This window comes from Lottia gigantea, assembly GCF_000327385.1.
Source record: "Lottia gigantea unplaced genomic scaffold LOTGIsca_12, whole genome shotgun sequence".
NCBI classification, from domain to species: domain Eukaryota; kingdom Metazoa; phylum Mollusca; class Gastropoda; family Lottiidae; genus Lottia; species Lottia gigantea.
The window spans coordinates 3,366,921-3,386,457 of record NW_008707225.1 but is presented as its reverse complement, the minus strand read 5'-3'; the positions used below and the strand labels follow the sequence as shown (position 1 = coordinate 3,386,457).

Below are 19,537 nucleotides of genomic sequence, written 5' to 3'. Positions count from 1 at the left end.
AAATACAGATTGACATTAACTATACAATATGAGAGATCATCAATACCAACATAGATACAGATTGACATTAACTATACAATATGACAGATCATCAATACCAACATAAATACAGATTGACATTAACTATACAATAAGAGAGGCCATCAATACTAACATAGATACAGATTGATATTAACTATACAATATGAGAGATCATCAAGACCAACATATTTACAGATTGACATAAACTATACCATAGGAGAGATCATCAATACCAACATAAATACAAATTGACATTAACTATACAATAGGAGAGATCATCAATACCAAAATAAATACAGATTGACATCAACTATACAATAGGAGAGATAATCAATACCAACATAGATACAGATTGACATTAACTATACAATATGAGAGATCATCAAGACCAACATATTTACAGATTGACATAAACTATACCATAGGAGAGATCATCAATACCAACATAAATACAGATTGACATTAACTATACAATAGGAGAGATCATCAATACCAAAATAAATACAGATTGACATCAACTATACAATAGGAGAGATAATCAATACCAACATAAATACATATTGACATTAACTATACAATAGGAGAGATCATCAATAACAACATAGATACAGATTGACATTAACTATACAATATGAGAGATCATCAATACCAACATAAATACAGATTGACATTAACTATACAATAAGAGAGATCATCAATACTAACATAGATACAGATTGACATTAACTATACAATATGAGAGATCATCAAGACCAACATATTTACAGATTGACATAAACTATACCATAGGAGAGATCATCAATACCAACATAAATACAAATTGACATTAACTATACAATAGGAGAGATCATCAATACCAAAATAAATACAGATTGACATCAACTATACAATAGGAGAGATCATCAATACCAACATAGATACAAATTGACATTAACTATACAATATGAGAGATCATCAATACCAACATAGATACAGATTGACATTAATTATACAATAGGAGAGATCAACAATACCAACATAGATACAGATTGACATTAACTATACAATAGGAGAGATCATCAATACCAACATAGATACAGATTGACATTAACTATACAATAGGATAAATCATCATTACCCACATAGATACAGATTTACATTAACTGTATAATAAGAGATATCATCAATACCAACATAAATACAGATTGACATTAACTATACAATAGGAGAGATCATCAATACCAACATAGATACAGATTAACATTAACTATACAATAGGAGAAATCATAATACCCACATAGATACAGATTTACATTAACTGTACAATAGGAGAGATCATCAATACCAACATAAATACAGATTGACATTAACTATACAATATGAGAGATCATCAATACCAACATAGATACAGATTAACATTAACTATACAATAGGAGAAATCATAATACCCACATAGATACAGATTTACATTAACTGTACAATAGGAGAGATCATCAATACCAACATAAATACAGATTGACATTAACTATACAATGAGAGAGATAATCAATACCAACATAAATACAGATTGACATTAACTATACCATAGGAGAGATCATCAATACCAACATAGATACAGATTGACATTAACTATACAATATGAGAGATCATCAATACCAACATAAATACAGATTGATATTAACTATACAATAGGAGAGTTATTTAGTTATTTCATTAATTCAAATTGAGCTCCACTACAAAAATAGGTGTCACCAGCACGATAGGACATTCTCGACCTACTGGAAAACTGAATCGAGAAGATTTATTCTTTACGATGATTATCATCTATTCACCGAAATGGGTAGGCTTAAAGTGAATTGAACTACCATTCCAACCCTAGTGGTACATTGTTGGATGTCGTCCCAAGTAAGAATTGTCACATCACTTACTATTTTCTCTGTCGACAAGGATTGTCGTTGGTAATATGGTCTTTGCAAACTTCACCCATCTAAAATGTATTTTTTCTTCAACTGGTTGGTGGTCTCCAATTAACGCTCTGTACAAAATTTTGAATTTAGTGAGTTGGAAGCCTATTGGAATTCTATATCTGGGTCGAAAATCTTTGAAATTATTGCCCACTATTACCCTCAATCTAAAATCTTCAGCATATATTACTTTGGTAATAATATAAATTTCTTTCGTATGGAAGTCATCAACTGAAAATGAAAGAAACATATCGTTTGATCAAACTGATCAATTACATACATATTTTTTAATTATTGTATTCAATATAACATACTTTTGCAATGAACTGCACAATCTACATGTAAAGGGGCACAACTCTTTCGTAAAAATCCAAACCAACAATAAGCACGATTGTCAGTAGTATTATAATGTGTACATTTTTCTATATCGCTCTCCATTGATGTATTGAGCACTACTTTAACAGTGCAGACATTTTCATAATAATATTAATGACAATGCATGACAATTAAGAGTTAAACTATACATTATCATATTAAATCCTAGTGACTACACATTGAACTTACAATAAGGAGTTAAATGTATACGTTATTATATTAAATCCCTGTGTCTACACAAGTTACTTACAAAAAAGAGTTAAACATTCACACTATTAAATACTGGTGACTACACGACGAACAATAATAATGAGTTAATGAAAGTATATATTATTACTATAAACCCTCATGAATACTCAAAGAACTTATAATAATGAGTTAAACGTCTCCATTATTATATTAAATCCCACTGCTTAGACAATGTACTTACAAAACTTTAAAAATTTACATTATTATATTAAATCCTGGTGACTACACGAAGAACTAATAATGAGTTAAATGTATATATATTATGATAAACTCTACTTAATACACAAAAAATAAGGAATCAATCAAATGTACATATTATTATATTAAATCCTAGTGACTATACGCAAAGAACTAACAAAATGTACTTAAATGCATAAATTATAATATTTAATCCAAGTGACTATACAAAGAACTTACAATAATAAGTAAGATGTATATTTATTATGATAAACTTTAGTGAATACTTATAGAACAATAAGGAGTTAAATTTATATTATAAATTATATATTATATATATATCATATATTATTATAATAAATCCTAGTGACTACAAAAAGAACTTACAATAACGAGTACATTTATATTGAATCCAAGTGACTACGCATTGAACTGAAAATAAGAAGTTAAATGTATTCATTATAACATTTAATCCTAGTAACTACAACAAGAACTTACTATAAGGAGTTAAATGTATTCATCAAAATATCTAATCCTAAGAACTTACAATAAGGTGTGACGTCAACCATAATGTCTTGAGGTAGATGATGAAGCTGATACTGAGATAACCCTGTAATATGAATAGCGAAAGCTTTCCTGTTATGGGTGCCGAATAACGCTGTTACACGACTAAATGGGGTGTTAATTTTAACTGGATGGGTTAGCTTGAAACTTTCATCAATGGACACATCTGATCGAATCATTTCTTGTAAGACATCAACAGGTACTGCCTTATTCTTCATTCGGCATAGTTTCTGCAACACGTTTTTTCTTTTAACCATAATGACACCATTCAAATCATAACGATCCGCTTCTGATAAAAATGGTATTGGTATCATATGTTCACCTATTGAGATACAGAAAAGAAGCCACGAACTTTTCAGAATACAGGCCGGCATAATGATCCGAGCATAACAGTTAGTTGTTAACACTGTCATTTGATTAATTCTAGAAGATGGAAGCGCAAAAGTGGTCAACTACCAACTTGAATAATTTCAATAAAATTCAACAAACTCTTTCCAAATCAATTGTATCGTTTTAAATTAATTCGATGCAATTCAATTTCACAAATCTTCAAATCGTTGTCATTGTCCTCGGAAAGTCGAAGATATTGAAGAATTTAATATTGAAGAATTTAATTATGAATAATGTAGAGCTAGTGTTAATTCCAAAGTTTACTTTTATTTCAAGTCGTCTTACCCAGAACTTCAGCTGCAAGATCATCTCTAACAACCTCCCAACATTTCTGTGTGTCACAGGCCTTAATCTTCTTTACTACGCTAGAATCCAGCATAAAACCTCGATGGTTGGACATTTTTCTTCCTTTTTCTTTTTTTTTGAGTGAATTTATTGCGCTTTGACTTTTAACCTACTAATTACAATGGCTCCCCATCATAATATATAACGTCATAGACTAAGAAGCGTCATAATGATCGAATACAAACGCAAGCTTTTCTGTTTCTGTGACAGTGAATGGGAATCTAACGGGAAAGAGTAACTTACTGAATCTACGTAGGCTACATGTATTTTAATATTTCTGTATTAGTTAACTTATACCTCAATTTTTAAAGAAATCTCTTACGAACTGCGATCGTTTTTCATCAATATTGCTAGTGTTAGTAGCGAGGGCATGCTTATCCTTCAAAATCACTGACGACGGCAGCAACTACAAGTGTAATGCAGTTTTTAATTTTTCAGTTGGAGTCTTTTGAAATAAATGGCTCTCGATATAACGTCAATTATGCATGATTTTTCATCCAACTAACCACTTGTAAAGGGGAACAGTCGACATTTTCGGGGATTGATTTGGGTGTTTAGTGTGTTAATAGTCTGAAAAAGTACTAAAATGAACGAAAATCGCATAATCCCTTCAAATATACCTCAAACTACAAATTTAACTGTCTATTCATATAGGCCTATATTTCTATATATGGCATAGTCTCACTAAAATTAGTGTCGAATTTTTAACTTTCAAACGTGAATTATTATGGATACACAATGATTTGAATGCTCAAATTTCGACGATAGTTGTTAACTATACTATTATTATGTAAGCTAAAAAAAAATCTGAATTCTGAAACTAAGGTATGATTGGTCGAAACGGATAGTGAAAGTGCTTCTTCAAAGATGTAAGGCTTTGTCTGGGGGTATAACTTTGTTAACAAAATCAATATTGTCTCTGAGATATGATCGATATACATAATCCTGTATACAGCATCATATCTCTGAAACTCAATCTTGTACAACCTCGAGGTTTTCAGTTCATCACATTAATTTGTAAGACAAATTTTTAATGTTAAAAGGATTAAGTGGTTTCTTTACGAAGCGATATTTAAACCATTGTTTAGCACGCACGGTCAATTCACACACCTGAACATTATTTATAATATCTGGCAAAAAACACGTTCAACTCATTGTAACCGTTGTCTATTACTCTTTCAATCGCACCTCTTTTACTTTTCAAACACACAATAAATTTGAATTGTCAACAAATTAAGCCTGTTGGAGTTGGGGTAATGGCAATAAAATTAGACGTGTTACCATCTTCAAGACACATTGACAAATACTCGTAGAATTTGACCATGTTAGTTATCTGTGATGTTTGGTAAGCTGGGGTGAGATCTAAGTAACATAATAAGGATGTGTGTAACATCTTATAAGATTTTAGTCTGAACTAAGCTTGTATTCAGTGACGTATATAGGGTTTCTATAGCCAATATGATTACAGAAAGGTGAACTGTAATTAATTTAAGATTAGATCCCTTTTCTGTATTTTTCGACTCCATTGTATTGTAGAGCAATACTTGTCTTTTGGTTTCGCTATTCCACAATGCATGAATGTTATCAAGAAAACCTCATTAGAGCGGGACTGTGGTAAAAACTGGTTCGATTACAAAGGAGGCGGAAATATCAGAAAAAAAGGAACGTAACCGTAATTTCATTTAAAGAGACAGATTCGTCATCCGTTTGACACTGTCTCAGGAACGGATTTTGTAGCTAAGCTAATGGGTAATAATGCATACAGAATTAATTTAGGTAGAGGGTCAGCCAATTGTTGATAATTTAAACTTATTATTCATTGATAAAAGTGTTGCTATCATATAATTTCAAATTTTTAATCTTTTATTATTAAGTTTCGAGTTATTGAAACTGATAGAGCAGGGCACAATTTGTTATTTACACATACGATACATAGGTCACGACACACTAACAGTTTTATCATAAATTACTTGTCAAACCGCTTTAATAAATACATTATATTGTAACGAAGGTGGGATTATTAAATAAATACTTTAATCTCTAACTATTCTTAAAATATATTTTACAAGATTAATAATTTTTTTCTAATCTTGTGGATTGATATACATCAACTTGGTTTTCGGTACGGTAACATTGCTGTTTCAATGAATATGCAACTGATTTGTTGGAAATGAGACAGCAGACCAATACGACATTCAAGCAACATACATGTATCTGCGACGAAGTGATTATACCTAAATTGTTACGTTCAAAATACTTATGAAGAATCAATTGAAGAAGAAAATCAGATTTATCAAAAAGATAAAATATAAGGCTCAAAATGTCACGAAACTTTAGATTTCTCATTTTAAGGTTTAAAGTTTGTTTGGTGATGGAGTATATTTTCTATCGCTATTCGAAATGCTTGCAATAAGCAGATATGACAGGAATCAAAATCCATAACTGCAACTTTTGAAATGCACTTCAGGACACAAGAGTCATTTTAGCATCTGTTTATTTTGGAATTACACTACCACTTGGTGTGCTACTGGAATTTGAAGGGAAGATAAGCGGTAGCGGTTCTCACACATACACATACATATTCCGAACTAAAAATGGTTTTGTATCAATTCCAAGAATTCAAAACCCACCGACCGGAAGTTAACACTTTGCCAACTAAGATAATGCTAGTATCATGGTTCATATACATCGGATCGAAATCTATGAATTTGAAGATAAATAATCAGTGGAAGAAAACAGAAATAAGATTATTATATTGTTATAATTTGAAGAAAAATCCACAAATGTGATGCTATATTAATTAATCAATATGACCATAAGTACTATCAAATTGCGCAATAGTGTATAGCAATTGATACCAACTCCATAAGACAGAATGTGATGAAAAAAGCTGACCATCTGCTAGAGGTCAATTTTAGTGGATCGTTTCAGAAAAAAACTGATATATCTAAAGTTCTGTCCACTTTTAAGTTTTTGATTATAATGAATATTATGAGATATCAGCCCATTTAGGCAAAAATCTAAGATTCTTTTACGTCATTTGCACGGTGAATTTCGGTAAAAATAAACCACAGTTCTGATCATTGTCGGCGTGTGTAGATTGTAAATGTAGCGTATATCAATCGTAGAAGAGGGGCACCCGTCTGTTCCCCAAATCTTAAAGCGTTAGAGGACAGTGGTTTTAATTCAAATTGGTTCATTTGATTAAAACATTTTATTTCATAATTCATGAAATTACTTATCATAATGTAAGACAAATTGATGATGTTATAAAATGGAAATGGGAAAATCAAAGTAACTTAATATTTCAAATTGGTCGGAGAAGATCCTTAGACAAACTTTAATCTGACTATTTTTCTACTCCATTTCGTCTCTAACTAATGTCTATTAAGACAAATTTCATGAGTGAATGTTTAGAGACATGATAAATAATACCAAGTGATATTGTTAATAGAGAGAAAGAAAATAAATACACATTAAAAGCTGAAATACAATCGGTATTATTCACGCTTAATTACATCCAATACTCGTAATGGTCTTCATATGAAAGAAAAGTATTGCGTCTAATGGGTGCCAAGCTTGTAATATGCTTGTATAATTTAATAAGTGGTTGATATGTGACGTGCTTTAACCCTACCGCATCTCATCATCTCCATCTCAGTTACTTGACGTGTTTTAACCCAGTCTTTACCCCTTTTAATACGACCTCTACTTTCCCTTACATTACCAATCAACAATACAACATTTTCTTAATTTGCTGCCTCCCAATGTCCACTTGTTATTTGATTGTCTATTTGGTTAGTTACATTTCCGTCTTTATAACTGACTGGAAACAGGCAATGAATTACTTTGTAAGTTTGATCCGTTTCTCGTTGATGGCTTTCTAGCCAGAGTGAATTAAGTCATTACTGGCGTGTCAGAAAGAAGTTCCAGTTTAATTAATTAGACTAATATAAAGAGTCAATATTTGGTTGGCTGAGCCATTGTTACAAGCATCGTGCTGACAGCCTTCTATTTAAATCTTGCATTGATTAAATCAACACTGATGTGTTGTGGGATATGATCAATATAGTTTAATAATCACATCGCTTAAATTGATGCGTTAATTAGAGTTAAAGCCCTTTCTTCAATCACTTTGTTATCCAGCTAGTTTTCAATATTGACTCTATTGGTAACATTTTCTCAATTTCACATAATTGACTTGGTAATCGAAACCGTTCAATTTTCAAATTGGCTATGACACACAATTATATTCAATGTTGAAAAGAATACATGGATTAAGACCAGAAGTGTCTTATTTAGTTAGTAGTCGGTAAGTTTATGTACATTATGTATATTTCTGAGTCTCTCAGCAGCACAACAGTCCAACAGGATTTGATGGTACAGTAATATTAATAGCCGAGGGAGTTGATAATTAGGACCTTCATGCAATAATAACTGTAAGGAGAATATAAATCATGTTTGCCTAATATTTGGCGGGACGTTAAGCGACAACAGTTTCGGCAACTGACAGTTCGGTCCGCATTAGAAGAAGCATTTGCTAATTTTCATCTCTGGGTTACGTGGAAAGAAAGAACACAATGTAGGCACAAAGGGTTGAACCATAAAATCACATGAATATATTTTCTTATGCTTTATTGAACAACTAGTAGGCAATACTTCGGGGAGCATGTAGTCTTTCGTTCCTGAAACAACTAGTAACCTGTACAAAACTCATCAGTTGTTCTGGAACCAGATTAAACGCTTTAATACAGTTTGGATAGTTTCGCAAGCGAGGTAGGGAATGCTTAATATTCCGGAACAGCTGATGCAACTGTGCAACACGGTTTGTCCACTTGACATCCCCTTCGGAAAGTTAAAATTTAGCTACCATTGGTTATCCGAATGTATATATCAAGATGCATATGAGAACTCCACAAAAATACAAAAAAAATACATGTTGGCAAGGTCTCCACTTAAGGAGATGATGCTCCTTCCTTTTCCACTGTAAAGAAGTGGACTGCGGAATTCAAACATGGTAGAGAGAGCTTGATGATGACTCGCCTCCAAGAAATTTCTAAAACAGTAGCCGGTAGCACGGTGGGTGTAAAATTCCGAATTCCCGAACTGTCCGAATTGTCCGAATTGGGTCAGATAAGACAAAAAAATCGAAACTAAAATTGCACCAAAGGTCGTGCACAAATTCGGGAATCAAAACATTTTACATCAAAAAGCGAATATTTTTAAAAACTCCGAAACCCTTCATCCCATTGTTGCCAATTACGAACTCGAGTGAGATCTCATCAATATATACATGCATACCTAGTTTCATCTAGGTTGGATAAAAACTGTAATCTCTATCGTGCCTACAATCAAAATTGGACGCGTTTTTACTAAGTCAAGGGCAATAACTCTGAAACCCTTTCATTCGATTATTATTATTATCGATCTCGATCTCATCAATGCATACCAAGTTTCATGAAGGTCGGATAAAAACCGTAGTCTCTATCATACCTACAAGGAAAATTTGATGTGCTTTTACTACGCCAAGGGCAATAACTCTGAAACAGTTCATCCGATAATTACCAATTTCGAACTTGACTGAGATCTCATAAATATATACATGCATACCAAGTTTCATCAAGATCAGATAAAAACTGTAATCACTATCGTGCCTACAAGCCAAATTTTACGCGTTTTTACTAAGTCAAGGGCAAGAACTCTGTAACCGTTCTTCCGATTATTACCATTTTCGATCTTGACCGAAATCTCATCAATATATATGTCACAGTATACATGCATACCAAGTTTCATCAAGATTGGATAAAGACTGTAGCCTCTATCGCGCCTACAAGAAGTGTGAGCGGACGGACGGGACGACGGACAAAGGCGACGGCAATATACGTCCACATTTCCATATGGGCGTATAAAAAAGGTCAGTCTGAAAGCATGGTTTATTTATTTCATACCTTGACTGAAATCTAGCTACAGATACAAACTTCTATGATACAAGAATAAGGTGTCAATTGCAGTCAAGGGTTGAAACACTGTGATAGAGGAGGAGGGGCAGGGAGCATCTTACTCCTTGCACGTTAGCCTGTTCCCATCATTCACATTGGCATCAAACTTTGTGACTTGGGAATGGGAATGGGAAGACGCCTTCGATCACAGACAACAAAACGTGTCTATTGAATAATAGCGATTATATTTATTAAAAATCAAAAATATCAATTCATAGACGGCATTATTATTTAAACTTGCATGGTGTACACGAAAAATAAAGAAAGAAATTGTGATTTGACCAAATGAAAGCTTTTAAAATATTCGTTTTTTGATGTAAAATGTTTTGATTCCCAAATTTGTGCACGCCCTTTGGCGCAAATTTAGTTTCGATTTTTTTTTGTCTTTTCTGACCTAATTCGGACAGTTCGGGAATTCGGAATTTTACACCCACCGACGGTAGCATGACATAGTGATGTTGTATCAACAATTGACTACTCATCATATTGCCAATATTGTAGGCATCATCCATCAACAAGTTGGGAATGTCAAAGGTTTCTGCAACCTGGATGCCAAAGCTCTTGACAGAGGATCAGAAAGTTTTCTAAACTGTCTAAACAGTGGAAGCACTCTGTTACATCAAGACAATGCTCCTGTTGACACATCAATTTCAGCCGTTTCCTAAAATGAAAAAAGAAATGGTCGGTCGCCATTATCCCTGTAATGATGACGCCAGTTCCTGTGCGAAAGACTTTTTTAAGTCGGCTGAAGAAAATGTCAACGTGACTGGCAAACAAGCCTCATAACTCGCGAAAACCTTGTGTAAACCTGGAAAAGGACTGTGATTGTGGAGAAATAAATGAAAACCATCGTCCCAGTATAGGTCTTGCACATCATTGAACATCATTCAGGGCCTCAACAGTTGATATTTGCACACAAAGTTTCAGTCAATTCGGCGCGATTTTTTGTCTTTAGTTTATAACAAACTCTTTACATGGGTCAGAATAATTTCCAAAACACAAGGACAACAACAAAGATTTCAGACAATCCAATCTTTCAAATAAAACCTCTGAAGCTTCAAACATTCCGAAATATATATCTCATGTTTCTGAAATGTTTGACAAACGATTCACAGCAATTTATTGGATCTCATCGCAGTTAAATAGACGGTAACTGGGTATTCTCAGAATCAGAAATTTGGCTAGAAAAGAGATATGAGCTACTCACGGCAACTGCTTTTTGCAGTCGTAGAAGATGAGCAACTAGCAGCAACTGCTTTTTGCAGACGAGGTGACTTGCAGCTCCATTAGATTCAGCTATGTATCAGATTCAGCTTAACTTTTTCCAAAATAAAACCGACTGGTTTATGAAACTTTACACATAGGAAAAACTTCAATGATCAAACATTCAGTTTATTAGCTACTATGTCGATTTTGTACTTCTGGTTGTTAAGAATATAATCAAGATTCTTGTCACGACTCTGTAATCTAATAGAGAAGTTGTAAGTTAATGATGGATTAAAAGACTTTATACTAAGCAGTACTTGGTTCTCACTGGGAATATCTTTTGATTAGTGAAATAAATTAATGGTACTTTAAGTGTTGACTTATTGTTCTACAATACGGCTATCAACGTGTGAATTTACTACATTGTAAACACTCTAGAGCAAGATATGGAAGTCTAATATGTGATTATTACATGGTATTAAGGGAATATTGTGATATATACCGAACTCTCAAATATCAATGACTTTAAACCATAGTTTTATGGGTGTAAATCATTGATAATCAGTAAATAGGCTTAAACCTTATAAATAACAGTCTCAAAGCCTTAACTTGTTAAAACAAGTATCTAAAAGCGTAATTTGTTTGTCTATGAAGGTAAATTTCTTATCGTTATCAATGTTTACAAGGTATAGACCTCAACACCTGAGAACCAAATATCTTCTAATACGACAAGAAGCTTCTTTGAACACTCAGATTTTTAATATTTGCGTTCAAAGGTTGTGACATAATTTTTAGTTCCAATAAAACTCTCTTAACATTCACCACATTAATCTGTAGAAAGCCTCTTCACTGTCTGGCAGTTTTATGTTAAGTTATTAAAAATTGAATTTCAAACGGCAATAAACTAATAAATTTTAAAATCAAATTTTTGTTATTGGTGGTTTATGAATTCTATTTTATTAATCTATGTTCTGCTTGTTCACTGAGTTTTCTACATGGACTAATTCAGACTGCGTATAAAAAGTCCGATAAGAATGTAAGGATATAAGTTCTACGAATGTCTGCTTCAAGATGTAAATAAAACCCCAAAAGTTCGACTAACTACAACCAACCAATTTGCAACGGAAAAACTTTTATCCTTTTATATATCCCATTATATATTTTACAACAATAATTACGAACATACACACTAATGCCTAAAAATAAATGTCTGCAATCTACTGACAAGTTAACTAAACCTTTGTCAGTAATTTCAAAACATCAAGAAGCCCATCAGAACAAATTTAGCTATTTTAAATATGACAAAAGATAGTTCATTTCGTTCAATGGGGTACTAGAATAGATATAAATATAATATATATATTTTGGTAAAATGTTATTTAAATAGATATTTCAAGACCTTTCTCCTTAAACAAATGTATTATCTCATTCAGTCCAACTTGACGATTGCAGTTGCTTTTATCGTGTTTCTGGATGTTCCATGACATCATTTTGCTTAGTTTGAAATATCCGAAGATAATACATAATTTATGACCACAAAGATACAAATTTTGTTTCATATCAAGATTTTTTTACATAAAAATGATTGCAAATATTTGAAAATAATTTTAAATATTTAATTTTGCGGGTTTTAAGACTGAAATCATTACCACTTTCCGTCATATTATATCATATTTAATTCCTTTGGTAAAATTTATTATGAAAATTGTTCTATAGTATGCGGGCAATATCTGGCAAGTATTTTATTTTTTGCGATTTTTTTATCACATTGAAAAATCGTTATCTTTTACCTTACTTATTCACTGTGTGCAAATTATCTATATGTTTTGTTCGGATGTGGTAAAATGTTGCCAGTTCTTAACATTTCTACTTCAATTATGATTACTCTTTTTGTAAAAGTTTGTGAAAAACATGGTTATTATCATCAGAACCCCAGGTGTTAGAACATCATCTCTGATCTGAGAAGATTCTGTTATTTTTTCGAATTTCAATTACCGGTTTAGGAGTGCGTGCCAGGAACAATGAAAGATGGAACAAAACGCTGATCCCATCTATTTCCTATCATGTGCATTTATTGCCATTAGTGTGTAATTAAGACTAGAATACGTGTTAATTTCGTTTCTAGAGACCGCCTATCAATGGCCCCTACCCCCTCTTATCTCTTGTTTAACTATTGTGACACTAATTTTAACTATTGCTTACATTTCGTGCTCTTGATAACAGTAGTCGACGGGTGAACTTCCTTTTCGATCAGTCGGAGGCTCGTGGAGCAGGCTAATTTCTAATCACTTCCAACTCCTAGCGGAAACTAGAGACAAGAAATGTAAACTAAGACTCATGGCTGATTAATGGAATTAAGGATATTAAAGAAATGAAATAATTATTTGAAGAGGGAAGAGGTCTGAGAAGTTAAAAATCTTCAAAATCAATGATATTCCAAATAATGATGTGATCTTAGATATTCACGATAAAAAAACAAGCACCAAGGAGAAGAATGGGTAAAGAAAAAAGATTTTGTTCAAACTGTGTGTGACATGTGATGTAAAGTTGATTTTTCGGCTATTTGTCAACAAATGATCGGCTTCAATCACTAACTGCAAGTTTTAGAGCTGCCACGCGCTATTCTAAGATACAAGGAATATTTACTTAAGATAGCCAATCCCAGTCGAGATTCTAATTATGCCAGAAGAAATGATGTGAGGGGCGCTTTACTCTTTGAGTAACCTATTGTTATAATCTTCCTTACACTCATCACTGGGTGATTTGAGACAGTACAATCTGGCTACTAGTTTTCAATTTTCTTCGATCACTTGAACCACGTGTTTCACAACTTCTCTTGGACTTCAACATGGAAGGAAATAAATCTTTCAGTATTGAAGCTTTATTATCTAAAGGAAATAGTAAACAGATAGAAAGGAAGGTAGTGTCACCACCTACAAGGGGATGTTCTCCCCGACCCTCATCATCTGGATCCAGTCGTCCTGGTACCCACAGTCCAGATTCAAGTTTATCTCCGACAGGGACAGCGCTCTCACCAAACAACAGTTTTATACCTCGTCCAGGACTATTAAATTTACAACATCCCGCAATGTTACAAAATGTTAGTATGGGTATGCCTGGAATATTCCCAGGACATCCAATGTATACTTACGGTGGGCAGAATTGCCCGCCATCCCCAGTGCCACTATTATCCGGCAGTGCATTTCATACTCCAGCAGAACAAGCCTTTAAATTAGCTCAACTACAGGGATTGAATTATGCTGAATGGTTAGCAAGGTCTGGAATGTATATGTCTAGAGTCGTAGATTATCCAGGTATGTATTATTCCTACATTGATTTCTCTATTTTCAATTCATATTTTTTTAATGAGTTCTTAAAGTATTGCATGGATATATCTAATTGATAGATATATAAATATTTTACAGATATATCAAGACGAGGTACGAGGCCTTATAGTTAATTCTTGTATAATCAGTTAATTCTTGTATCTTAAACTATGATATTAACCTATTATATTGAATAACCAAATATTGTCAGTGTTAGAATAGTGTTCAATACATTAATGTAGAGTGTTATATAGACATATTAAAACAGAGAAGGTTCTGTTTTAAATTTGTATTATACTATAGTAATATTTAATGCGATTAGTTTATTGCATACTGACTTGAAAATCCATATTGTATCAAAACTTTCCCAGTAAATGACTGCTATTTCAAATAATAGTAAAATTGTACTTAATATATTTTTAAAAATATAAATGATATTTTGATGATATTTACAAATTATAAATCATATTTACAACATTGCACGTAATCATATCATATCAAAGTGTTTATTTACTTTGAAGAAATAAAAACATGAATTATTTGACATTTATAGATCATCGAAATAAAATTTTATTTACATTATTCTGTTTCATGGAGAAATGGATATGGTAGTGCTTGTTGCTTCCAGAAAATTCTGATTGTAAAATATTAGATAAATTTAAAATTAAAATCATTGTTGATATTAAAAGAAAACACAATCACTTCAAACTACAATGCAGTAATTTAAATTTATAATGTAATGATTTGTCGTTATGCTTTGTTTATAGCATTACATAAAGTTTTGAAATTTTTTATATTTGAATATCTTGCTTTTTGTCTGGTTGTGTATTGTTTTTGTTTTTTTGGGGACTTTTTTCTTTATTTTAAAGAATTAAAGCAACAACAAATGCATAGATTATATCCATTTCAATTTGATTTCCAAGATATGGATTTGGATTGGCATTTTGCATAAAAGATTGTTTATATGTAAATTCTTCTTATTTATCATCTTTCAAGCGATATTTAATTGGAAAATGACTTCTCAAAACATAATAGGAATTATTTTTTTCATACCGCAATGCTCCAAATTATTTTTCATTTCTTGATTTACCGATATATAATAATAATAATTATACCATCTGTTTGCATAAATTACATTTCTCTGTTGTATTATTTATTTGTGGTTCCGTTTTATTATAATAAATATTAATTAAAATCAAATTCTAAATATTAATTAGAGAAATTAGTATTCCTTCATAAATACTTCTCCTAAGGAAATAAATATATTCTGCAAATCGAACATTTACCTGAAATAAAATTTACAAAAGAAAGCACAAAACTTGTTCTAAAATAGTTGTATTTAAGGAGCTCAATGATAATAATAATGATAATGATAATGATAATAATAATGATAATAATAATGATAATAATAATGATAATGATAATAATAATAATAATAATAATAATAGGATGCAGTAAACACATATCAGAGGCCCCGTATTTTACAGATTTTTGCAATAAATTCATTGTAGAAAAAAATTTCCGTCAGGATATTAAATGTACCGGTACTCTCGATATTTTGTTAGCACGGGGTCTGTATTTTAAATGACCTAATTGTGACTTAAAGTTAGAAGTAACAGGAATGTTTGACAACCATAATGAACAAATATTATAGTTCAGATGATCTACAGAATTGGTCTATTTGGTAATATCGGTCTTGTTCTTCGGCAATAAAAAGTCAAAAGTAAACGAATCTTTTACAACTGAATATTTGCCGAAGTCTGTATCAGATAATTTTGTCGTCTTTGTATTATTATTCACATTTCAGTGGGTTTGAATTTGAAATATATAGGATAAGGAAAAGAAATTGATGTTAAAACTGGACTAAAAGCGGTATATTATTGTTAATTGATTAATATTTGTATTAAAAAAGCCTTAGATTTCATGTCAGAAAAAGAAAAATGAAAGGAAAATGAATGATGACTAATTCGCTTTCATGAAAGAAAAAATCACCCTCTTAACGATACAATACATACTTGTATAAAATTAACCAGAAAAATAAAATAAAGGGCTAATCTAAAGGAGTAAAGTAGTTAAAGAGATCTATCTGGTTGAGAATAATATCATTAGACTGATTACAAACCGATAACTTAAGCACTTTAACCCTTTCATTGACTAGTCAATATCCCTGAGGGGTTAAAGGGGAACTCGTCATTATTGACTAATATCCTAAACTACTCTATAGCGGATACAGGCAACTAATTAACAAGCTTTTGCATTAATGACCTCGAATTTTCATCAAATTACTTGCCAATAAACTGGTCTTTGAGAAGAAGGATGTCTTGACAATAATACGGAATAAAACGTAGATTAATTAGACCATTGTGCCGAAGAAGCGATTAGAAACTCCCTTAATGTCTAACTGTAGATTCATTAAAACACATTTCCATATTTGTGAATAGACTGGATGTATTTTGATCTTAGAATTAGACTTCGGTGAATATTGAAGCAATCTGTTCGTCTTATTAGTCTTCTTCTATTGCTGACTTGTTAACATTCAAATATTCCTTCCATTGAAAAAAATTCCAAATTGGAATTAAAGAAAATTTCTGAGATATAAAATATCATGTATGGTATAAATATGCATCGTTTCTTTTAACCTTACAACCACAATCGCATATAGGCATCAGGCTTTAGTCCGATTTTACAAAAACGCCATTGTCTAAAAAAAATAATAATAAACAATATTGGTTTGCACCAAAACTTAAAATTCGCACATACAACTCGAAATGTATAAAACTGGATATCTTTTGTTTGCAAATAAAACTAAAGTAAACAAAAATACATTAAAAAAATCTTGAAATATTGGTTATATATAAAACTTTTAATATATTTAATACAAATATAACTTAAAATATTGGTTACATATACAACTTTAAAAATATTGATTACAAATATAACTTGAAATATTGGTTATATATAAAACTTTTAATATATTTAATACAAATATAACTTAAAATATTGGTTACATATACAACTTTAAAAATATTGATTACAAATATAACTTGAAATATTGGTTACATATACAACTTTAAAAATATTGATTACAAATATAACTTGAAATATTGGTTACATATACAACTTTAAAAATATTGATTACAAATATAACTTGAAATATTGGTTACATATAAAACTTTTGATATATTTAATACAAATATAACTTGAAATATTGGTTATATATAAAACTTTAAAAATATTGATTACAAATATAACTTAAAATATTGGTTACATATACAACTTTAAAAATATTGATTACAAATATAACTTGAAATATTGGTTACATATACAACTTTAAAAATACTGATTACAAATATAACTTGAAATATTGGTTACATATACAACTTTAAAAATATTGATTACAAATATAACTTGAAATATTGGTTATATATACAACTTTAAAAATATTGATTACAAATATAACTTAAAATATTGGTTATATATACAACTTTACAAATACTGGATGCAAATAAATGTTGAAATGTATTGTAAAACATATAAAATGTAAAAATACTTAATACAAATAAAACTTGAATAATTGGTAACAAATAAAAGTTGGCTGCCCATAAAACTTACAATGTATTGTAAACACATAGAACTTCAAAAATACTAAATAACATTTTTGGAAATATCGGTAACATTTAAAACTTCAAAAATACAAATTAAACTTGAAATATTGGTTTGCACATAAATCATTTACAATATTTAAAAAAAAACCTAATACGTATAAAACAATTACAACATTAAAAACGATGGTTTAATATATTGATTAATTAAACGGATAGATGCGCCGTTCTTTTTCTACCAACCCTAACTTGTTCTCAGAAACGTGATTTTTTTTTTAGCTAAGCCAATCAGTAATAGTGCTCACAACTTATAGTCGAATTTGAGCCTTCAAATCTATGTGAGTCTAGAATTTGAATGTTAAAATGACGACTAATCATTTCAAGACACTCTGTTATATATAGAAAAGAAATATATAGAAATAGTGGGTAAAAATTTTACGTATAGTCAACACCCCTCCCCAAAAAAATTGGCGCGCTTTTCCCTTTAAAGTAAAACTTTATCATTAATGCTGTTTCTCAAACTACATAAATATCGGTTACGGATAAAACTTAACTATATTGGTCACCAATAAAAACTTTATAAAAATCTGCTACCAATAAAACTTCAAAATATTGTTTAGCTATATAACTGCAAAATATTGGTTACAGCTAAAACTTTAAAAAATTATGATTATTACCAATAAAACTAAAAAAATATTTGTTACCAAAAAACCTTCAAAATTGTGCTTACCAATAAAACATTAAAACATTAATTACATATTAAACTTCAAATATACTGATTATACATGAACACAAAATTGGTTACCGATAATTCTTAAAAACTACTGGAGGCCAGTAACATTCAAGAAGTATCGGTTATAAAAAAATAATTATAAATATTTATTAATTACAGATTGCATGTAAAAATGTAAAATTTTGACAGTATATAGTTGATTATAATTAAGATTGCTGAATCTAAATTTTTTTCATTGAAGATAATATTGCTTTCATAATCACCTATAAAGATTGTGTAACAATTTTTTTATTTCATTTAAAAGGCACCTGAAATATTAGTTGGAATAGATACAGTTGAACATTCATTAACGTATCTGACCCCAAGCCAATGTCCTAACACAGACATAATGCACTTTGAAATAGCCCTACTTTATCTAGATATGTTCAGTGATTTATTATTTTTTGAGAGGTTTTAAACAAGTACTTAAAGAAATTATAGGTTATACATTATTACTTTTATAGTATCTCATATACACTACAGAAAACTTATATATACTTCTAATATATATTATAATATATTGGTCAACAGGTCAATAAATTCCGTTTATATAGTCTATCTTTATTTA

General features: G+C 30.8%; 1 protein-coding gene across 1 annotated transcript; it reads right to left on the bottom strand.

Moving 5' to 3' along the window:
* Positions 1–1,920: 1,920 nt before the first annotated feature.
* Positions 1,921–4,119, bottom strand: LOTGIDRAFT_156968 (hypothetical protein; the record flags this gene model as incomplete). Its single annotated transcript, XM_009048232.1, has 4 exons — positions 1,921–2,195; positions 3,153–3,197; positions 3,313–3,651; positions 4,005–4,119. 4 exons carry the CDS (start codon positions 4,117–4,119, stop codon positions 1,921–1,923), a joined length of 774 nt encoding a protein of 257 aa, XP_009046480.1.
* Between the last annotated feature and the right edge of the window lie 15,418 nt (positions 4,120–19,537).